The sequence below is a fragment of the Lissotriton helveticus genome, chromosome 1_1 (genome assembly GCF_964261635.1).
Source record: "Lissotriton helveticus chromosome 1_1, aLisHel1.1, whole genome shotgun sequence".
In the NCBI taxonomy this organism is placed as follows: Eukaryota; Metazoa; Chordata; class Amphibia; order Caudata; family Salamandridae; genus Lissotriton; species Lissotriton helveticus.
This window is the reverse complement of record NC_136057.1, coordinates 1325247017-1325271965: the sequence shown is the minus strand read 5'-3', so window position 1 is coordinate 1325271965 and position 24949 is coordinate 1325247017. Positions and strand designations below refer to the sequence as shown.

At 40.4% G+C, this 24949-nt stretch overlaps 1 protein-coding gene across 2 annotated transcripts in view; it reads right to left on the bottom strand.

Annotated features, from left to right (window-relative positions):
- Positions 1-7675: 7675 nt before the first annotated feature.
- Positions 7676-24949, bottom strand: part of LOC144823579 (uncharacterized) — a 190956-nt gene continuing 173682 nt past the window's right edge. The window contains exon 6 of one of the 2 annotated variants that reach the window (XM_078682207.1): positions 7676-7951. In XM_078682207.1, the coding sequence (XP_078538333.1) occupies positions 7934-7951 (18 nt within the window). In that variant the 3' untranslated portion in view covers positions 7676-7933. The remainder of the gene's footprint in view (positions 7952-24949) is intronic. The other variant, XM_078682215.1, reaches the window with a different exon arrangement.

Here is a 24949-nt window from a genome sequence, read left to right as displayed (position 1 = left end):
TGAGTTCTCTCATTTATTCAGTCAGACGAGAAGAAATAGCGGTGTGTTGGTTCCCTTTTATGCTCCCTTAGGAAAGAATCTTAAGACAGAGATGTACTATTGACCTGCTAAGAGACATACAATCTGCTGCAGGGTATTTCTCTTTTCTCTCTTCTCTCCCCTCACCTCATCACGTGCCATAGGGGCGAGCTTGATAGATTAGCATCCTAGGCGCCTGTTCCTCCACAAAGCTCTCTGCAAAGTCATGAGAGTTTGTGAGGCTCAAAATCCGGACTCCGATGCTATTCCCCCTCCACATAATGTCACAGGCTGTAATCCAGATTCAGAAGGATTCAAAGGTTGCTTGTTAAATGTGTAATTTCTTGTTCAATAAGTTCAGGAAGTATTAAGTAAGGCACGTCATAGCACTTCTGCTATATCTGAAGACTAGATTGGGTACAAAATGAATGCTGATTTCATTAAAACTGGGGCTTGCTTTACCAATGTAACTACTTAATTATCTCCGCCAGAAAAATACTCTGGAGATTCTCAGCATTTTATCAGATTCATGTCCCAACGTAGGTTGTACTTATAAAATCGACCATAGGCATTCCCAACAGATATGACTTAAGGTGGCATTTTTACTATCCTAACTGACAAAAAACACTTACATTTAATCAATAGGAAGAGTCCCACAACCCCAAAATCAAACAGCAAGAGGATTACATTACTATGAACTCTGAGTATTGTAATAAGAAATGTTGTCTCAGACCTCCTAGACAGTTGTAGGATCCTTTAACCTGTTTTGCAGTGCAAAAGGTTGGAGATGAAATGCCAATCCCATCGGCTTATCAGGATTTTGAGGATGTGTTTTGCAAAAAAACAGCCAATACTGTACACCACATTATAGAGAAAATGATTGAACTATAGATCTCCTCGCAGGAACCAAGACACCACATGGAAGAATATATCCATTAATCACTAAAGAAGATTTGGAGTTGAAATCGTAACTGGAAGAAAAACTTGCCTAGGTGTGGATCAGACACTCAGTGTCGCCAGTAGGGTATCCAATATTTTTAATCCCAAAACTAAATGGCGTGTTCAAACAATGCATTGGTTAGAGAGAACTGAATACAATATCTGTTTGTAATAGGTATCCTCTTATCTCAGTACTCTTAGATCAAATGAAGACAGCCAATGTTTTCTCCAAAGCAGATCCATGAGGAGCCTCTAATTTGACCCGTATAAAGGTGAGAGATGAGTGGAAGACAGCATTTAACACCAAATAGGGCCATTAGGAGTACCTAGCTAAAAGCCTAAAATCTCTCTACTCCTGGGCTAATATCAAAATAAAAAGAAATGGGGAGCACCAGGATGAGTCAATAGAAATGCTTTTATCACTAGTTTGTTTGCGTAACTATACATTTGCATAGCTTCGCTAAAATAACATAACGCCACACATCTTTGTTTGACCACTTTCATGTATTTTTTAGTCATCGTTATACACTAAAAGGTAAATTAAGTCTACTGTGTCATTTTGGATATTTTTCTAGTCCTTTATCTATATGATTTTCTCTTAGAACCTTAAATAACACATACAATATGTACATAAATCCCTATACAGACTGAGAAAACACTCTTTGTATGCCAAAGCAGAGAATTACACTTTTGAGACTAACAAGTTGTCCTTCTCTCTATTCATTATTTCTGATTGAGGGATTAAATGGTTCCAAGAATAGTGAAAGCGGTTGTTGAGTATCCCCACCCCCCACTAAGATTGTGAAACAGATACAAAACATGTCTGGGTTTTGCTCATTTCTATATTTATTTTATAGAGACATTTTCCTAACTTTTGAAACCTAACACAGATCTTACAAAGGCAAATCAGTCTTTTAAAAGGAAAAAAGAAAAATACGATGTTTTTCAGTTTTCAAAGACTACCTTTCATCTGTGTTCATTTTAAGGTAGCTGTATTTTACTCAACCATTCTATGTGGAAACTGATGCTTCAACCTTTGCTGCAGTTGCCATCTTGTCTCAAAAACATCCATCAACTCAACGCCTTCATCTCCTAACTTAGTTCTCACTGACGAATCAGCTCTAGAAAGGAATTATATGATCCATGATTGTGAGCTTTTCGCTGTAAAGGAATCTTTCACACACTAGACAATCTATTTTGAAGGCTCACTTCATGCTATAACGGTTTGATCGGATCATAAGAACTTAAGTTTCCTGAAAAGCATGAAATGTACAAGCACCATACATGCAAGGTGGTCCCTCTTTTTCTCACGTTTTTGTATGAGATCAATTATTGACCTGGTTCCAGACAAGTGAAGGCTGATGCACTTCCCAGACAAGAAACTGAGGAAGAAGTCCAAAGGGAAGATCCCTCTACAATTCCCACTTTACAATAAGAACTATTATTAATGGAAGAAAAGACCCTGGATCCTGGAAAGAGGTCAACGGTTTATTATTTAATGAAAATAAAATATTTGTGCCAGGAGAAGAATTACAAAATCAGATTTTACATTTGTGTCATAGTTCTCATTGGGGTAGACACATGGGGATAAGGAAGATGCGGGGAATGGCACTGTATTTTGGTGTCCAAATGTAAAAAATACTTTCGATTTCCATCAAGGATTGTGTAGTTTGTGCTCAGAATAAGATGCCCAGCCACATTTTGTTGGCCTCAGTCCTGGTGATACCGGCTGCAGAAGCGGTTTCAAAAGGTCAAAGTGCCTTCAGCACTTCAAGACAGTGTTGTATCCCCTCATGCCCATGCTCTAAGCTATCACGGTCATGACTGCTACAGGCATTTACACCTTGTACCAACTGTGCAGTGTGGGGTTTGGTTTTGCCCAGATTAACAGGATTTATAAGTATGAATAAACTGAGCAGGACATCACATTTTCTCCTTGTTTATGCTCTGCTGACCTCATCACCCTGAGCTCATTAAAGGGTATTTATAATACCTCTCAAAAGCATCTGAATAGCTCTTCCCTCTCCGTGAGGTGGTTGTAGCCCACACTGTGACTAGGTATCACGGTGTGATACGATTCTCAATCATAAAGCATGTCACCTATGGTGAGTGAGGGAAATCGTCCTTTAAAGTGAATACTTCATCTGAGATAGGCCATGCTTTTTCTTGTTCTATTTATCTCTGTCTCTGTTATCAGCCCAGGAGTTCTACTGTGTGTCAAAGTGGGATATTGGGGAGTTAACCCCTGCTGGTCTTTAAATCTCCCAGGCCCATCTTTTTGTGAAGTGCTGGTCCTTTAATACATCAGCATGAGAGAACCTTAAAACTGAGACATCCTATTGACCCGCTGAGGGGCATACCAACTGCTCCTGTTTCCCTCTGCTTTACTCATTTTGCAAGCCAGTAAGGGTGAGATTCCCTATTCTCCCCCATAGTCCTTCCTGGGTGGAGTTAGGTAGCTTAGCGTCTGAGGCCTGTTCCACCACATGGCTCTTTGCAGAGTGGTTTTTGACAGTAAGTCAAGAAAGTTTGTATTTTTTACACACATATTGAACTTAACATATTAGTCATGATGAATGTCACTTTTGTCTGAATGTGATTGGTAAGGACAACATGTGGGGCTAGATACAGATGTATAGTAGAGTAGGTAGTTATTCAGCTTGCATCTCTTGTTGTAATCAGTGTTCTATCAATGCAGTTAGAACTCCATGAGCACGTCTCAGGCCTAAGTGATAGATTAAAACGTGTTCCAATGGAAAGTGCATAGCTGGTAAAGGCACGAAAGTAGGATGTGGAACATGGTAGCTTAGTTGTAGTAAGAAGGTGGTGATTAACAGATTGAAGGGTACGTGGTGGTAAACAGAGTGAAAGGGTCTTTGCAAAGTAGGCCAGTTTGTAATTGATTTGTGTATTAGTATTATTAATTTGCTCTATTTTAATAATACTCAGTTTTTGTTGCTTTTAACCGCCCTAGGTGGGTGGTGAGTGTAGAGGAGGTATGCTTGGGGAGATTGAGTAATGTGTTAGTTACAAAGTTGAAAACCTTATTTAAGTCTATGTAGGAATAGTTAGAGAAGAGGGTGTGGCAATACGACTGTCATAGTAATCCAGTCTTCTGAAAATCTGTGATCTGACAAGTGATATGGCAGTGGTGAACGGGAGTATATTTCTGCAAATGTTAAGTAGCTGGAATCATCCTGTTGCGGCTTTATTTTTGACGAAGGCTGTCACCTTCACTGATGGAATGAAGAGAATGGTGAAGGTCCTGCCTAATGATTCAAACTTCAGAGTCAAGAGAAATGAGATGTGGTCAGCCAGGGAGAAGAGGCAAAAGAGGAGCGGTAAAATATCATTTCAATTTTGGCAGAATTTAGCATTAGCAACCAAGTGTAGAGTTTCTGGTGTAGATTTATTATTATTTTAAAAGAATTAGGACATGTAAACAGTTATAGGGGAAAATGTATAACAAAAATATGACCATGTCTATAATTCCTTACCAAGGCACTATGTAACGCACTCAGAGAAGGGTATTTGTGAAACTGTAGGAGATGCATGCTTGCCTTCAAGGTCAGGTGTGAACTTTGGAAAGGAGAAGGAAGCCCGGATATTATCAGCATAAAGAAGATAAAAGAAGCCATGGATAAAATTAGCTGCGACATTCTCCCGTTTTAGGTTTGAATAACCTGATTATTCAGGTTTCATTCACAAAGCATTTCTATGAATGGTTTCCTGGAACAAGACATGCTTACTTACAGAAACTGTGACTATACAAGTCTTACTTCTGGTAATTTAAGAGTAAGTAAAACCTGAACCTGGAGTAAGGCACAGCTGCACAGTGAAAATGCTTTATCAATCGAGCCTAGATATTCCGGTGCAACTCAGACCTAAGCCTTGAGTAAGGCTCACTTACTGGAGTATAAATCTTTGTGAATCAGAACCAGGATTTTTGCATTATGGTGACATGCACACTCAGGCTACATCTTCAACAACTACATGTATAAATGCATGCTCCGGATTCCTGACATCCTTCTAATCAATAATTGAGTAATAAAAGTTGTGTAAGAGCCACAACTTTGTTTATTAGTGCAGTTCCCCACCTCACAAGGTTGCCTATTATCTTGAATTAAGTTTCAGAAAATATTCAGTTAATGTCTCCCATTGACTTGATAGGATAATAGGCTGATTTATGACCCACCGCTGTGATGGAGCAATATCTGAAACTGTTAACACAGTATGCCTCATTTACAGAGTAAGGTAAGCATGTGTAAATTACGCCATATTTACAGTTCAGAGACTGTCTGTGAATTAAGTATGTGTAATTTAGACGCGCATGGACCTCATTTATTAGGTTTTGGCATAGGGCAGTGCCGCAAGGAATCTTATATCTATTTGACATGGTGCATTTCTGTCCTTTTCCCCAGCACCAGCGCACAATGTGCTGCCATATGCCAAGGCAGTCATACTTGCACCATGTTGCAAGGGTGCCTGCATTGTTAGGCTGATAGATTTTGTGCAGGAAGTGTTACCTTCCTGCACACAATCAATCAATTCAGGAGATTTTCTCTTTCTATGTGTGCTGCAAAATGCAGCACACATATAAAAAGGAAAACGAGGAGAAATTAAAACATTTCTAATCGTTGCCACTCCCTAATGCCCCCCCCCCCCCTCCACTGGAGTGTAGTTAGATTCTGATGCATTTCCAGGTTTACGATTTCTCTTAAATCTTGAAATGCTTCAGATTTCCTGGGTATTGCGTGGGAACACCCACAGCAACACCTATGCAATGCCACCTAAAGTCGCTTTACGTGGCCTTGTAAATATGCCAGGGCACATTGCACCACCGTAACATCAAAAAAGTGACGCTCCGGTGCCACAGGGGGCCTCATAAATGAGGCCCTCTTATCTTTTCTCTTGTCACCTGTGGATCTCCATAGGAGTGTATCATTGGAGTGGTTAGGGAAATGTCTTGCAAAAGATTTGCACATTCTTCCGGTGTAACTTTTGTGTGATTTGCAAAAATGTACATACATATTGCACATTTAAGTGACAAGCTCAAGGTCCAGGCGTAACTGCTACTTTTGAAAGTGTGTGAAGGAGAACCATTGCCCCAGTTTTCAGAGGGGGTGGAGAAAGAAAGGACACATCATGAAAACTATTTTAAAGGAATATAAAATAAGTATTTCCTAAGGTAATTTAAATAGGTGTTAAGTCTACGTACTTACTACATGAGGGTTTTTTACTCAATGCATACATTAGCCCAATTTACGGGTAGGAATACAGTTGTAAGAGTCTTTTTATTTAATTTGAGCCATAAGCTATGCCTTTTGGGGAGGGGAAGATTTTAAAATACTCTCAAAAGGCTCAATTTAAAAACAATGGCAGGGACAAATTACGGAAGTCATTAATACATCCATTTTCATAAATCAGACTTGAGGCCATGATAGGGATGGGGCGCACTTTCCCTGTTTGTGCCACAGCACACCCTAAAACAGGTGCGCCAGGCTCACACAGGGAAAGTGCACCCTATTACATTGAAGCCGCTGCCCCCAGGGCAGCCGCAAACAGAGCGGCTTTGAAGCAGCCGATCCATGTTTCACTGTGCAGGCAGCAACCCGCCTGCACTTTCAAGGTGGTTTAGAGATCCCATTGCAGGGGGCTGCACTGAGTTACTGACTGCACCTGCATGTAAGGGTATGTCGGGGGGTCCATTATACCCAGTTTCCCCCCTGAAGTGGGCTGCCATCAAGGCGCCTCCTTACAGCTTCTTTGCCTGAGCGCCTGCATCTATAATACGCAAAAAACACAGTTGATGGACAGAATGTAGAATAATGTCATACATTCACCCCAGTTCAAGGATATGGGCCTAAATCCATCGTTTTTTTGCACTCCACACCACCCTGGGTTAGACACTGGCTATATGCAAATCAGCTCTGACCCTGTGCCTCATGGGAACAGTCCAGTCCGAACTACCAAGCCATGTCTTTCCCAGACCGGAATCAAGCATCCAAGGACCGGTTTCTGGCTATCAGCCTTCATTCAGCCTGGATAGCTTGACTCCAGTGGTGTGGAGAGCCTGGGACTCACGTCTGAGCATCCCCAGCCCACTCGGGGTGAAAATTGCAAAAAACACAGTTGATGGACAACAAACGATGGATTTAGGCCCAGATCCTTGTACTGGGGTGAATGTATGACATTGTTCTACATTCTGTCCATCAACTGTGTTTTTTGCAGCATGCATCTATAATACAGCATGGGCACAGATAAAGAGGGATGCCCTTCTTTGAATGGGGCCACGCCCTCATGCAAATGAGGGAGCACCCTCTTGTGATAGCACTGGCGCTATATGTGTGCCAGTGCTGTCTGTATTACAAATGGGGCCACACAAGCATCTGTGGCTCCTTCTGTAATATCAAAGTGCCCTGGTGGTGCACAAAGCGGGCGCTAACACCTGTTGCGCTTCCAGGACACTGTTGATTAAGTTCTATTAAATTGCATATAACAAAAAGGTTACTTAAGCATGTATTATCATTTGCTTTGCTGAACCTATAATATATTCTTCCCTTGTTGCACATCTTGGTGGCTTTCCATTATTATGCGTTGGTTTTTGGCAGTAAAGCAACATTGGTGAGGTTTGAAGACCTGGTTGATGTAGAGAGGACTTACACACCACTGCAGAAGGAATCAAGCTATTGGATACCCAAAAGAATAACACAAAAAATAGTAAAGGAATGGTTTTTCATCATGAATTCTGGAGATATAGAGACAGACTAGTGCCAGTGAGAAACCACTTTGGTGAGGGAAGTGTCAATCACAAAACTGTTATATTTGCAATCTCAGGAGTACACCAAGTTCCCAAAGGGTGGGGTTGCTCCCATGTAGGTCCTGGTATGCGGAATGGCACAGCATACTTCAGTGGATGTGAGCCAGTCGTGCGTCACGCGCCACAGTTATGGATTGGGTAGAGGATATATTGAATTCAGGGCTGTTGCAATATCTGTAAAAGAAAACATATTCTGTTAGGAGGATAACAATTGGAACCAGGGAAGCCAATCAATGAAGCACATGCATCAGATTGCCTCTCTTCAGACAGTTTGACTCTAGAGGTCAAGATCAGTTCTAGTGAACATTCAATCCTTTGGTCCTTTTCCTATTATAATACTGATAGGTAAATCAGCAGTAGAACTAAGATTAGCAGAATACTGGAAATGTACCCACAGTTTCTTGTTTCTGGAAGAAAACAGCCACACACAAAAAAACTGGCCACCCCAATCATTTCAACTCGAGGACAGGAAGATTTCAAGATAGAAGCACAATCTTAGATTTACAAATAAGGAAGGATCCTTTGCAATATTTAATAGTCTGGACATTTTGTGATGCCTGGGAAAGAACATGGGAGACTGCATATTTTGTAAGTGCCCCCAAGTTAGCCAAGGAATTCCACAAGAAATGTCCCATTAAAACGGGCAGAACATTAGGTGGAGACATTTTAGAGAGTGGAGTACTGTCATGACTTATGAAAATATTCCCTGAGGAACTGGCAAGAACGTTCAGAGATGTGAAAACTGTGGAAACAGGTTCATAAGCGGCTGGGGTTGAGATGCAGGATGCAGGTCTCTCTGGTCAAATAGAGGAAGACAACCAATCATATCAACAGAAGGACTGCTTCTCAGGTAATTTAGCAGCAAGAACGCCTAAACAGGTTTGCTTCGCAATGGCTTAGTTGTACGTTTCTGTTTACTAAATTCGTTCACACCCTTGGCTTATTCCTGCACTGTTATTTTGATCCTCCCTTTTCCTCATGTTTCCCTGCCTTGAGAGTCATATATATATATATATATATATATATATATATATATATATATATATATATATATAGAAGCTCCGTGGTCTCCCTCAGTGAAAAAAGGAAACTCCAAGCACTCCAGGTACAGCAAAACGAGGATTTTATTACGGCTTACAGCAAGCAAGAGATGACAGACGCGTTTCAAACACAAAGTCCTTCCTCAGTGTCAGTGTAAAGCTGCGCGCGGCTTGTATTCATACACGCCTTCACAAAAAGTGAAGGCGGACTCATGGTATCGGTATGGGTGTTCATTCATGACTATTACCAGGAATAACGTGGCGGCCATTGCACAATGGGAAAAACGTCATAATACATTTTGTAAATCAACCATTACTTAGCAATAGCGTTCATAACCCCACTTGGCCAAGATTATTGTAAATACAAAATTAGAGGCATAAAAATAAGCGCCTAATCAGGCCGTGAATCGGCTTGTACCTGGTTTCAACTCCAAATTACATTCTACATCCCACTAGATACCAGAGAATAACAAAAAATTGACCGTAAATTATAAACCAACAATGGCATGTCTTTTACCAGAGATAAAAATTGAATCTCGCCGTGTATCGGCACTTCTCCGGTATTCATAATAAATATTAGTCTACCGGAGACAAATTGGTAGTATCAGGCTGTTACATGCCTTACTGTAATTTTAGAAAGAATAGGTGCATGAGAGAAATCTATATACATATGTGTGTGTGGATACTTAATTTGCAAAGATTGCATCAAAATTCAAAATTCAAGAGTTCAATAAACCACCTAGCTTATGTCCAATATATACTTCAAAAATTATTTACAGTAGACATATTTGCAAGTTGTTAGAACTCATAAGAGAGACCCATCATAGGTCAAAAGACAAGAACAAAGCAAGGAAACAAGGACTGAATCAAAATCAAAATCTAAATCACAATATACAAATTGCACTAAATGTGTAAAATGTATAGAATATATACAATATATACAAGGTATGTAGACAGATCATGATCGATCATAGATTTGACCAGAATGTGGAACTCGATGTTCAATTTCAGTGATAAGTTCCTAGATATAATATACATTACAAACAACGTTGCTATCAGTAGGTAGTAGCTGCTTGGGATGGAGGTACTTGAATAACTCATATAGTTAGTGATGACCTGAGTTGAGACTTCTCATTACTTCTTTTGTTTAGATGTTATATTACTCTCTCTCCATCCCTATTTTTATTAGCGGCCTAGATGTACTGTAAATTCCTCCCCGATGTTAAGCCCAAGTGGACTCTTGGTCTGCAGATCTATGATAAATCTGGACTCTAATCTGCGAAGACTCAAGAGTCTATCTCCTCCTCGAGGATGCAAGGGTACATGATCAATACCAAAATACCTAAGCAATTCTCTATTGCTCGCATGGACTTTGGCAAAGTGCCGCGCAACAGGATAGGCAGCATCCTTGTTGGTTATTGCCCTCTGATGTTCAAGTATTCGCAATTTTACGTTGTTTATTGTACTGCCAATATACTGAAGTCCGCATGGGCAGACCAGACAGTAAACAACGTAAGGGGTGGTACAGGTGATGAATTTATTGATTGGCCTCGGTTGACTCAAACCCGGGACATTGTATTTAAGTGTCCTTCTGCTATTCTCGCAGGCACGACATTTACCGCAAGGGTAGAAGCCCTTCATATCTCTTAACTTCCCACTCGATTTTTGTTCAATCGGTTTCAGATGGCTTTGTACCAGATTGTCCCTAAGGGATTTGGTTTTCCTAAAAGTGAGGAGCGGTTTGTCTGGGACATCTTTCCCTATGACTGGATCTGTACGTAATATGTGCCAGCTTTTGGTGAGTATTCTCCTCAGCTGATTGGCCTCAGCAGAGTAGGTGGTGACCATTCGAAATTTACCTGTATATATATATATATATATATATATATATATATATATATATATATATGAAAACCAAGTCTTCAATACCGCAAACTCCTGCAACAGAAGACACGGACCCCAGGCTGCAGTAAGGTAGATTTTATTCACCTCTCAGGCAACGCGTTTCGAGCAACTAGTGCTCTTGATCATATATATATATACGGGCGCTCTTAGGCAGTGCAACCAAGGGGCCGGCAGAGCCCCGCTGCAATTAATTCGTACTTTCTTTTCCCCGCAGAGCGCATGGCATTTTCCTCATGCACTCGCAGATAAAACAGTGATATCAAGTCAGGTTGTGTAGTTCAATTTGACATTTATTAACAGCAAGCCAGCAACACTTCCCTACGCGTTTTAGTCTATACGTAGACCTTGCTCACGGGACTGTTAAGAAACCACATTGAATTTTTTGAGTGAGTTAATAAAGTGAATACAAACAATGACATAATTTCCTGTTCCTGGCACAGGGCGTTATGGGACATGTAGTCCAATGTGATAATAACAAACACTCATTGTTTATCTACAACCCATCCTTCTTATTCCTAACTAAGGAGTTTCTAGAATTTCTTATTCTTATTCATATGACCAGCAGTGTAATCTTAACATATCTAAGCAAGCCCTCTAGTGGGCATAATTATAGTTGCTTAATTAATGACATACATTATGTCTTTCCTTCCCATTTATGACCCTCCAGTGGGAGAAAAGGTCTCATTACTTCGACCTTATTTCTATTCAGCCGGTACTGCAGTCAGTACTCACATCCATTCTGGTTTGCACTTGTGATTGGGAGAATAATCGCCCCTCTAATTGTTCTGTATATTCTCTCCACCCTTTGGATATCACTGTTTTACCTGCGAGTGCACAAGGAAAATGCCCTGCGCTCTGCGGGGAAAAGGAAGTACGAATATATATATAGATCAAGGCCGCTTGGACGGCCGAAACGCGTCCTGACATGTAAAGGAAATAAAAATAATGCTGGCACAAAAAGTTGGTCCAAGCTTGTGATTCCGCGTTTAGGCACTCTGCAAATGCACCTATTGGCACACTGCTGCTTGGGGGATGAAGTCCACTTATGTCCGGAGGTGCTCAGTAGGCAAGGAGACCTAATTCCCCAACCAGCAGAGCGCCAAGAGCAGCATTTGCAGAGTGGTGCAGAAAGGGGGTGTGGCCTCAGACCACCTCTCAGCAATCCCACTGTGTGCGGCTTACTGGAGGTAACAGGAGGTCTTTTGGGCCCCTAAGGACCCTCAGCATTCAAGGGCACTTCATTCGCCAGCAGCAGTGTGCCAGAAGGCACATATGCAGAGTGGTTGAAAAAGGGGGCGGACCTCTGCAATTTGTCTTTTTCTTTCTATTTGATATTTTTTAGGAAGAGGGGCTGCTAGGCCCCCATTTCTTTGACCATTTTTGGCCCCGGGACCCCATACCCCGGGTCAGGCCTATAAATATATATATATATATATATATATATATATATATATATATATATATATATATATATATTACCTACTGGCGGTCGCCAGTAGGTAGTTATAGTTAGGATTGATTTCCATAGGGAAATCGCAACATTCTATTTGGAATAACTTTGGCGCCGGTTGAGGAATCAGCCTGAATTTTTCAGCAACTTTGCCTCGTGGATCTCCGCTCCTTCCCTGAAAGTTTGGGGGGCATTCGTCAAGCGGGGGCCGAGATAAAAGGGGGGTCCCAAACATGTTTTCCCCATGTTAATTTCCATAGGGCGGTCTGTCGCACTTTTAGCTCGAACGGCTGAATGGATTTTCACCAAACTTGGCAAAATTGTAGGGACTGGTAGCCCGATGTGCCTTTGCTATGTCTCAAGATATGTGCTCCAGAGGATTTTGAGTAATTTAGGTTCAAAAAAATGTATATATCTAAAGCCGCGCCCCGGTACGCGTACCGGGGAGCGCTCCATGCGCGCCACGCAACTTGCGCACGGCAAGCTGATTGGTTCTCGGGTGTCTGTAAACATTTGAAACAGTCCGCAGCGGCCGCCATCTTGTGTCTCGGTAGGATTGAGACACAAGAGGTGGCAAAAATCAAAGGGGGAAATGAGCAATAGGGGGCAGTGTACACCCCCCCTGACCCCCTAGGTTTGATGTGGGGGCCATAAAAGGGTCCCGCGGGTTTCGATTTTCGCAGGAGGAGGGCCGGGTACGCGCACCAGGGAGCGTACCATGGAGATAAAAAATGACAGACTTTTTTTTTTTTTAAAAGCATTTTTTTTATAAATTGGAGGTTGTTCTGAAAATAACTTTTTTTTGTTTTTGTTGTTTTATATTTTTTTATACTTTTTAAAACGATTTTATATATTTTTTTATTTTTTTCAAGGGAAAAACAAAAACAGGGATTCCAAAACCGCTCAGCAGGAGCAAAAAAATGTGAAAATTTAGGGACTGGCAGGGCAGCGGTGTTCCTGTTTCTTTATGGCAATGAGTTTAACACTCTGCTCCCCATAGCAGAGCAGTTCGTCACACTGCGTGCACAGAAATTTGATGCCTGCAAACACCGGCTGTATGTTAGGGACCATTCTTCCACGGGGTGGTCCCGAAGGTGTTGCTCCACCAGTGGAGGTGCTGCCGCCATCTGTGGGTAAATTCCGTGCCAGCTCCCTGACACTCTCCCTGGCAAAGTTGTTTGGGTGTCTTCTTTTGACATGCCTGATTAAATTGGCATTTCCGAAGCTATATTTTTTTAGAGGATTGCCTCTGGATAAAGTACTGCCACATATTTTGCAGGTTACTTTTGCAGCATTGACTTTTTTTTGTCCTTCAGGGATGTCATAGAATTTCCAGATGAAGTGGTTCTTTTTCTTCTGGTGAGGAGGGTCCTCATGCAAAAATTCATCGGAATCACTGTGGATGACTCCATTGCAGCCATTGGTGTAGATCAGGAAAGTAGGAGATGAAGACAGTACACAGAACAGCTCTTGCTCTCTCCAAGTACAAAGCAATAGTGAGAGAAATGGGTGGGTTTCTCACAATTTGGAAAAAAAAAGTTCTGAACCAATGAAAAGTGTTATTTTAAAGTCACATGGCTTGACGCGCTTACGCTACGTGCCCTGGGGCGCGTCCCGGGGTGCGTAGCGTAAGCGCGTCAGGGCGCTTATGTTGCGCGATCGTTTGCGCTTCCGGGTGCGCTTACGCGGTGCGTCTTAAGACGCATCTCGCGGCTACGCGATACGTGTCTTATAACGCAAGGCGTGGCGGCTACGCGATGCGTCACGATGTTGTTTTCATTCGCGGCAAGCGCTATCGGGACGCTCACCTGTACGCGCCCCAGGGCGCGCCGTAACATTGCGCTTACCCGTGCGTTCACCGGTACGGGGTGAAAAATTAAAAAATTAAAAAAAATAAAATTGACATAATTATACAATATAAAATTCGCTTTAAAATTTATTATTTTTTATAACTATAAAGATTTGCTATTAAAAAACCATTGAAATTCACTGAAAAAACCATAGGTTTCACACCAGTTATAGTTAGGAATTAGCATTTAAAAAACCTATGAAATTCACTGAAAAAACATAGGTTTCACACCAGTTATAGTTAGGAATTAGCATTAAAAAAAACTATGAAATTCACTGAAAAAACCATAGGTTTCACACCAGTTATAGTTGGCTGGAAATTTTACTCGCATAAAACCATTGAAATTCCCACGTTATAGTTAGTTGGACTCACTATAACTTGCGCGTGCAATGCACTGCTGATGACGTCACATATTACATCACTCATGACATGGTCAGTGACATCACTCATGACATCACTGATGACACCATCCTTGTGACAGAGTGATATACCTCCTTTCACTGTAATGTAACCCTTGAAGCACATATTCAATAATAGAAACTAAAATTTTGAAAAGAATGGACATACCCATACCAGTAACAACAACCAATTCAATAATTCCACCATCTATATACACATCCACTTATTCACCAACAGTTCTATTTAGTCACTCATACATATACTCACTCATATGTAGTGATACACCTATACATCCTGCATTAGGCCAGCAACAGAGACGCCAGCAGAGGGGTTTCAGAACACGGGGGAGGGGACGTCAGGGAAATCAACAGACAGGGGGGACCATGAGGAGACCTACATGCGAACCCGCAGTCAAAAAGATTGGGATTAGACCAAAAAGACCCAAGAAATGATAGAATTGATCCACTGACCCACAAAGCCCCTATTATAAATCTCTCAAACAAAACACTCACTGTGCATGAAATAAAAGTATTAGAGAAAGGCCTTGGTTTTGCACCAAGTACCATAGGCAGCAGATTCAACATAGAGAGGGATGTCAGGGACCTTTTTAGGAAAATTCGTCTAAAAAAATTCTTCGAGGGGAAAGAAAATAGAGTGAATAATAACAAATCGGGCCTCAAACCACTATCCAATTGGACACCTAATACAAACATGGTAGGTCCGGAGGTTGACACTTTTGAAAAAGTGGTAACCACGGGCTTAGAGAAACTACTGGATACAAAAGTGTGGACACAGAATAACCTATCTAAATTAGAAAGGGAAGCATTAAAATCACTGTCATCTTATGATGACATAACAATAAAATCAGGAGATAAGGGAGGGAGCATAGTCATCCTTAACACGGAAGACTATGAAACTAGAATGTATAAACTCCTCAATAACGAAATGCATTATAGACCCAGTAACATCAGTGAATGGGAAAACCTGAAGAAAAAGGTCAAGACAGTGATAGATTTTGCCAAAGAGGACAGTGTAATCTGTGAGGAAGAATATCGCTTCCTCATTAATGAAAACCCAAAAGTCCCAGCGATGTATGGACTTCCCAAAGTCCACAAAAACTTGGAAGACCCACCCATGCGGCCAATAGTATCTGGTATAGAGTCTCTAACTGAGCCCCTCAGTAAATACGTGGACCACTTTATTCAGCCATTAGTGGCAGAATTACCGTCCTATATAAAGGACACAACCCATATGATCTCCAGGGTAGAGGGAGTAAGTTTTAATAAAGAGACCCAATGGCTAGTATGCATGGATATTGAAGCATTGTATACTAATATCCCCCAGGAGGATACAGTGAAAATGATGGAGGAGATATTAAAAAATGACTTGGGCGATTTGAATGCTCAAAACACCTTCATTTTAGACTGTATTGAAATTATCCTTAAGAACAACATTTTTTTGTTTAAACAAGACTACTATTGTCAAATCAAGGGCACCAGCATGGGAGCCACCTGTGCTCCCAGTCTTGCCTGCCTTTATGTAGGGAGATTTGAGTCAAAACATGTATATAATGAGATCTGTCCATATTTTGAAAATGTCAAGGTATGGTCCAGATTTATAGACGACATTTTCTTTATATGGGACGGGACCGAGGAGGACCTTGACCATTTCCTTGAATGGATAAACTGTGGTGACCCAAACCTAAAATTCACTTTTAACAAGAGTCAATCAACTGTGGATTTTCTAGATATTAAAATTTATGAAAAAGACCAAGCATTAAACGTGGAACTATTTGTGAAACCCACAGATAGAAATACCTTGTTGCACCACACTAGCTATCACCCAAAATGCCAAAAAGATGGCATACCTTTTAGTCAATTCTTACGAATTAGACGAAATTGCAGTGATAGAAATAGCTATGAGAAACATGCACAGATTTTAAAAGAAAAACTTACACTGCGAGGCTACCCCAAACGCTTGATAAAACAAGCCTACAAGCGTGCTAAGTATTATAATCGAGAGAGCCTTTTTGAACCAACTGAGAAATCGAAACAACAGAAGAACAATATAATCATGGTATCCGATTACAATAGTTTTAGCAACAAAGTAAAGAACTTGATAAACAAAAATTGGGGAATATTAAATAAAACAGGAGTCACCCCGTTAGCAAAACCCACTTATGCCTTTCGAAGAAATAGAACTATTAGAAACCAACTAGTGCATACATACCAAGAACCTAAAAGAAATGGACAGAGAAATGTCCTCAATGGTGCTCCCATCAGAGGAAACCTGCCGTGTGGGTCTTGTACACACTGTAAAGGTATCATCAAAACTGATAAAGTGGAAGTGAATGGTATTACCCATTGGATGAACGAGCACGTAAATTGCCGGACCTCCAATGTGGTATACCTAATCCTTTGCCCCTGTAACAAATGTTACATAGGAGAAACAGGAAGAGAAATACGTTTGAGGCTGACGGAACATCGATCAGCAATAAGACTCAAAAGGCAAAATGCACCACTAGTTGAACATTGGACCGCAGAGAACCACAAACTAGACGATTTAAGATGGTTCATTCTTGAAAAAATCAAAGTCTCTGTGAGAGGTGGAGATGCCAACAAAAAGCGCAAACTGAGGGAACAGTTCTATATGTCAAAATTTAAATCCTATTATCAAGGGCTCAACAATCGTGAAGAGTGGGATAAAATAATCAGATAATGTCCAGGATTAACTGATATTGCTAGGGATTCTATGACAACGAATAATATTCAGAGCTGATAGACTAAATGTGGTTATAAGCTGCAGTTTTAGTGTAACTACTAACAAATTGTACATGCTTGATGTGGCTTTTCTTTAAATAGCTATGTATAATAGCCATCAATACGGTAGAGATGTCTATAATTACAGCAATAGACATCATTGTTTGACAGTAGTAATGTATAGGATGTATGTCCTTTTTCTCTCTCTCTTTTTTCAAAATGAGTGATGTATAATATTGAATTGTACCTACATCTTTAAATAATATTGAATTGTACCTACATTTGTATTGATGATATTATGAAACGCATGCACGCCCCTGTTTGTTGAACTGAGTTTCACTGTTTTAGAAATAAATACAGAACCGTGGCAGAATGCTCTGCATAAACAATGTGAAGGTGATTATACCTGTCAGAGCATGCGCAGTTTAACCAATGAAGGCTAATGTGTAGAGATAACTACTAAAATACCTTCAGCATGGAGCGCATAGAATCGCCGGTATTAGGTACTGTGCACAATACACCCCGGTAATTCAGGGAGAGTACTATATGCTGGAATAAGTTGGAAATATAATTAATGAAAACCGTGGAGAGCTTCCCACAGAATTTGAGTACAAAAGACAAGCACGCAAAAAAAAAAATTCTGCGTAGGCATATGGGTATATCTTAACGGGCCGCTCTTATCAAATAAAGTTGTGGCTTGCATAGTTATCGATCGCGTCTCCGATAATCTTATCCCTGTAGTCGCGCATTGACGATAAACTACAACCATGGCCGCCGTAAACTTTACAAAGACTTGGCTTCCAATTACATTGGCCTCGTTTCCAGTAATTTTGGCTCTGTAGTTGTTGTGCACGGTCGACAAACTACAAATATGGCCGCCTTGCACCGTGAACACTTAGTGCTTCCGGTGCATTGTCAGTTCCTGCCCGGGTTAGATGAGGCGAGAATGATTAAAAAACTACATTAATGGCCGTAATGGATGACATTAGGTACACTTAACACTTAATTAATGCAGCCGACGGTGCAATAATCCAATTATCCCCGGTATAAATAGTACCCAGCAGCCTCCGTGTGGTTGTCATCTCCAGTGAAGCGGACGCCAGCCACACGAAGGAAACACTAGCCAGATTAGAGGTAAGAACGCTCTCGACAACCCGTTACATGTAGCAGAGACGAGTGAGAGTAATGAAAGCATGCTCGTTAGAGAGAGGAGTGAGCTCGCAGGTTCAGCGGGATGTCAGGGGAAACTCTCATGGTTAATAACTTAAGGAGTGCCCGTGTAATTGAAATGAGGAACAAGGATACTCTGAATCTAAATGGGGATCTAGGAGAATAAGTTGTTACTCACGCATTATCCTGGTTTTAAGGGTTAAAATAAATGCAAACAAAGACTGCAGTAGACTATCAGGAAATAATGGCCTGTGTCTATATTTTTTAAGATTGAATGTGCTGATAAGACAGCGTCCAAACTGTCCACATTAAATTAACATCTATGCCTCACCTCTGTTATGCCCCACGAATAGCTCTTAAGAATCAAAAAAGGAGCGAGGCTGGCAAGCGAGTGCAGCGACAACAATCTCTAGAACCGTCAGGACTACCAACTTAATGAGCCAAAAGCCTTTAAAACTGACAGGATTCATATAATCGGTAGGTTGAAAACCGGTATGTTGGATACCAAGACTCTCTAAATATGTCTAAGCCCCTAAAAGATGTTATATTTCCTCCATTTAAGAGTATTGTTGCGAGACTACATAGAGGAGCATATACCTTAAGAAAAATATGCCACCTGGAGAAGACATCATTTATCCCGCATCATTGATTACATGCTTTTAATAATCAATACAAGTAAGTGCAGCCCAGCATACCGTAATTGACCCGTAAATTGAAAATATAAACAATGTAAAATATAACTAAAAAGGAAATTATGATTATAGATCACTGACGGCCGTGAACTGATAAACACGTGCTACCAGACAAATTAAAGAACAATACGTCCCAGAAAACTACTTGAAGGACGCCCTTTTTCTTAAATTTAAAGTAAGGAAATTTTGTTGCAAATTTGAAGTATTAAGCCCACTACCAGGACTAAAACTCAAACTAGAAATTTCGCACTAATAATATGCATTCTATTCATTTTTTCAGAAAGAAGATGTAAACCTGTTTTTAACTTATTCTGTCCTGATGAAGGTGCACCCAGTATAATAAACGCACCGAAACGCGTCGACTCTTTGGACCATTTTAAACTGTGAAAAAATGTTTTTTATTAATTTGTTGTATTATTGTATTTTAAATATTGAATGCATACTATAAAGTGGTGACTCTGTGTTAGATAACCGTAACACGGAATTGTTAGCTATTAGACATATATTTGTACCAGAGGACCACAGTGTTAAATTACAATGTGTATTTAAAATGAATGCCTAAATATGAATTTCTATAAAATAAACTTTGAGTAAAAAGTACAAATAACCTAGTGTGGAGACTTAAATTTTGACCTCTTGAATTTGTCAATTGCAAATGCCAAATACAGCTAATTGATACGGATAGGCCTCATGGTCACCTTGTGAAATAATTACCCAGAAAGGAATCTTTTCTTTGATAACACCTATACATCCTGTTACACACCGACAGTCATCTAAAACATACTCTGACACATACTCACACATGCAAATAAACTATTAAACATCCATTTATTTGCATATACAGCTATACACACACTACCACTTTACTTCTAAAGAAACTTACACATACTTACTCTCTTAAACAGTCACTTATAGAAACACATACTAATTTAAACAGGAACTCTTACAATCTCTTACTCTCACATATACTCACTTATATACATTAATATTCACATACACTAGATTAATACATATGTAGTTACTGATAAAGACACTAGTGAGACACTCATTCACTCACTAACACACACATATACACACTCATCCACCCATACAGTCCTGCACATATGCTGTCTTTAAAACAGATACAAAGAGAGAGTCAGTCATTCATGCATCTATGTGCTAGGTAATACCCCCACCAGACCATACAAACACTCATACTGATACTAAGAAAAACATGTAATAACCCATATACATACACATGTAGCTACTCACCAACCCATGCAGCCACTTATACACATATAACTGATATATGTATTCACTAAGATACACTTAATAAGCCAGTTAACCAATCAACATGTAAACACTTATTTAAACATTTATTCTTCCATCAACTTTTACATATACATATATAAAACATATTTATTTTTGCAGAAAGACACACATTCACTGGATGGTGTCATCAGTGATGTCATGAGTGATGTCACTGACCATGTCATGAGTGATGTAATATGTGACATCATCAGCAGTGCATTGCACGCGCAAGTTATAGTGAGTCCAACTAACTATAACGTGGGAATTTCAATGGTTTTATGCGAGTAAAATTTCCAGCCAACTATAACTGGTGTGAAACCTATGGTTTTTTCAGTGAATTTCATAGGTTTTTTTAATGCTAATTCCTAACTATAACTGGTGTGAAACCTATGGTTTTTTCAGTGAATATATATATATATAACAGCTCCAACAACACCAGAGTGGGGCACTCTCAGACGGGTGCTTCAAATGCGGGGGTGCACCCACATATTGATTGCCGCTTCGCTCTCTTTAATGTCCAGGACTTTCATCCCATAAAGAAGAAAAAGCACTCGCGGGGGCCGTTCGAGTCTTTTATTGACTGCAAACTCGCACAACAGCAACAACAGACGCGTTTCGGTAGACACCTTCTTCCATGTTTACCGAAGCGCCATTTAGACACGTTATTTAAAGCAAATCGCAACATCTATATCAAACTCATCATAACCAAGCGCCATCTTTGAACGCCAAGAATCGACACCCAAATAAACGTGCAGCAAAAATAAATCAATGCCCACTAAATTTCTATACAAAATACAATAAAGTTAAAGTTCACATCCACAGAGTTTTACCAAATCATTGTCACCTCTCGGGGAGCTCTAAAAAATCTCACATTGGTAAACTTCTATAACAATATTCCAACTTCATTAACTGAAACAGTTGTTAACAACCTTAGGTTAAATCTATCTAAACTAGAGGAGCAGATGGACAGAGACATGGCCCTTTTATGGGCAGGGGATTTTAATTGCCCTCTGTGTCCCTGGGGCAAGGCGGGCATTTGTGGATTAGGAGATAACAAGGAAGATGCTCCAACGCATTTTTGTCACTATAAACTAGGGGACCGTCTGAATAGTCTAACCTCCCATTTTGTTCTGTCATATGTTAATGAATTGTGCTTCCCAGTTAAGCCCTTCCGACCCACCTTTAATGGGAGAGGATGCAATTCAACCATTGATTATATACTTTTATCATCAAGGTACTCAGGGACAATACTTAATTGGGATACACTAGATATCGTCTTAAGTGACCACTATCCCATTTCTGTGATCTTAAGATTTAATGACTCATCAAATAAAATTAATAGCATTTCACATAGTCCCCCACTAAAACTTGCTAGTACCAATGGGTACTACATCAAATGGGACAAAGTGGTGCCTGCGGACTTTCTACAAACTCTAGTTAAAAATACTTATGAGGACATCCAGACATGCCTCTCGACTAAAGACGAGCACCAAATAGTTATTAACTCGTTTACTAAAATCTTATTAGAGATAAAAAAGACTTTTGATAAGGGCACCTAGACATGTTTCACAAAACAGACAAGGCTGGTTTAATGAGAGCTGCACTAAGGCACTTAAAGCACTAAAAGAGGCCTTACATATCATCCCAAGATCACAGATAACAATCCGGATAGCCAGGCATGCTTACCGTGCTGCTTTATCAAGCAGGAAAAAACAACTAAAAAAGGATGCATGGCTGGCACTTCAGGAGGCAACCGACAGGAGGGACAACACAGCCTTTTGGAAGGCAGTAAATGCCCCTTTCCTGCAAAGTAAGCAGGCTGCTAAAATAGACCTAGTAATACCTGGTGACACTTGGGTCACACACTTTAGTAGCTTATACGATAAAGCGGAACCTGTGGAATCTGGGAACATACAGAGAACTGACTATGGTGCATCCACAGGGCATAAAATACCTAGTGCATTTCCGCTAGGCATCATATTTGAATGCAAGGAAGTCCTTATGGCATTGAAGGAAAGCCCTTCGGGGAAGGACCCCGGCCCGGACTGTGTCCCCATAGATGTATATAAATCAATGATTGACCTATGGGCACCCCTGCTCACTAACGTGCTAAACTCTTTAAATACCTCCGGCTTTATCTCAACCTGGCCAGAGGCTATTGTAGTGCCGATCTTCAAGAAAGGTGACAGGAATGACCCTTCCTGTTACCGTCCAATTTCACTACTCGACGCCCTGATGAAGGTAGCCGGGAGGATTATTTTAAACAGAATTCAGGAGTGGACAGAAGAGCACGATGTTATCTCGAATTTTCAATATGGTTTTAGAGCAGGCAAAGGAACCATAGAACAAGGCTTAAATCTAGCCCTAATAATAGCCAAATATACTCAGGCAAAAAAAGGAAACCTCTTCGTGACCTTCGTGGACTTAAGTTCCGTATTTGATTGCGTAGACCATGAGCTGCTCTGGGTGATACTCTCTGAGATCGGCTTAGATAAACATATCCTCTTGTTCATAAAAGAACTCTACAAGGGGGCAGGAGCACAAGTCAGATACGGAAGGGGGGGTGAGTGCTCTGATAAGTTCAAGATCCGCAGAGGAGTAAGACAGGGGTGCATCTTAGCACCTCTGCTCTTTACCCTATACATAAATGCAGTTGGTCAACATCTCAACGGAGCATACCACGACTACCCTACCATCAACAGGATTCCAATACCCATACTTTTATATGCGGATGATGCCGACATAATGTCGCAAACAAGGGTAGGACTACAAAGGGCAGTAGGGAAGTTCACCGAGTTCATGAAAAATAGAGGTCTACACATAAATGTCTCCAAAACTTTTACCATGTCCTGCGGAACTAGGACTAGAAAGAAACAATGCCCAATTTTCCTGGACGGTAGAAAAGTGGAGAAAACAGATAGGTTTTCATACCTTGGCATCAACTTTGATAGAAGGGGCACTTGGCAGGCAGCCGTAATGGCAAGGGGCCCAGCATTTTCTAGGGCTACGGGCGCACTGATTAATTTTGTGAAAAAATTGGGAGGAAGGCCGGTTAGGGCCCTCTTACAGATTTATAAAGCCAAATGCATATCAACTGGCACTTACGGAGCTGGGATCTTGGGGATCGAGCACGCAGATAGTCTGCAACGCTCCGAGAACTTTTTCCTTCGTTACCTACTGGCCGCCCCTCGGGGCACAGCAACATATGTGGTCCACAGTGAATTAGGTCTTACATACATCACGGACACCATAAATTCCTCACCTATCTTACTGTGGCACAATGTTTGGGCAAAGCAGAAGACTAGCTTGAACAGAGAAGTTATAAAAAATTGTCTCAGCTTGGCCGGTGCTCATAATATCAAGTGGCTTAAATACGTGAGAAATACGCTCAATGACATCCGGAATTCTTTTCTAACCCGGCAACCATGAACACCGGGCCCAGAGCTACTCTTAAAAAATTGGTCTTACAGCACCTGGATAGTAACAGATGGTCTGTAGAAAAGGGTAAGCGTATGGTCGCAAAGCACCAATTGACCAATAACACTGAAGGGGTACAACAGTACTTAACCTTAGAACCATCCCCCTTCACTCGTATGCTCTTGACCCACTTTCGCTCCGATACTTTTTTTAGATTAGTCACTTTCCCACAATGTAACAATTGGACTAGAAATACAGAAAACTGTCCGTGTGATAACATCTCACCCCAATCTAACATGCACTGCATATTATTCTGCAGGTTCTATTTGCTCCCGAGGGAAAGTTTCTTGAAACCCCTACTGAAGTTTTGGGGCATACGAACCTGCAGAGTGGCCTATTATAAATTGAAAACCCTAGAAAATGCACATGTCATTAAAGTTGTATCTACTTATCTAAAAGCGATTGTCAGGGTCAGGACCTCGATGCAATCTTAGAACAACTGGTAAATAACTAGATTAGCAAATGTTATTATCTGTGTTTAACATCAATTTATTCTGTTTTTGTGAGTAAGTGTCCCGAGTACTGTATCACTTTTTAGCAATTTTTTTAATGTATATATTTTTATATGCCAATGGCATTTTATCATGCTGTTTTTAAACTGTATGCTTTTATGATTCTGTCTTTACAAATCGAATAAAGCTTTATGAATTTGAATTTGAATTTGATACAATAAAGTTATAATGCCCATCGATGGGCTCAACAAAGTCATAATAGGCACTTGAACACGAAAAATATGCAATCATGCCCTGGATGGGCCAAAAGAAAGGGTACAATCTGATACATGACCAATATATCATATATACATGTCTAATCAAAGCCTTTAACAGTTCATCTTCTGTACATATTTACATATCCCAATATATCCACTGCAATTCATCATATTCAATAAACAGTTTCCAAAATCAATTTTCAAAATGCATTTTCCAAATTTAACTTTCAAACTTCATATCCAAATTCAAGGAAGAAACAATTCAAGGGAGAGGAACAAAATATACAAGAGAAAACCAAGAGAACAATAGGAATTCAATTCAATTCAATTCAATATCGCTTTATTCAATTGTTAAAAGCAATCATAAAAGCATACATAATTTACATAATTAATACATTTCAATACGCTTCAATACCTTTCAATACATTTACA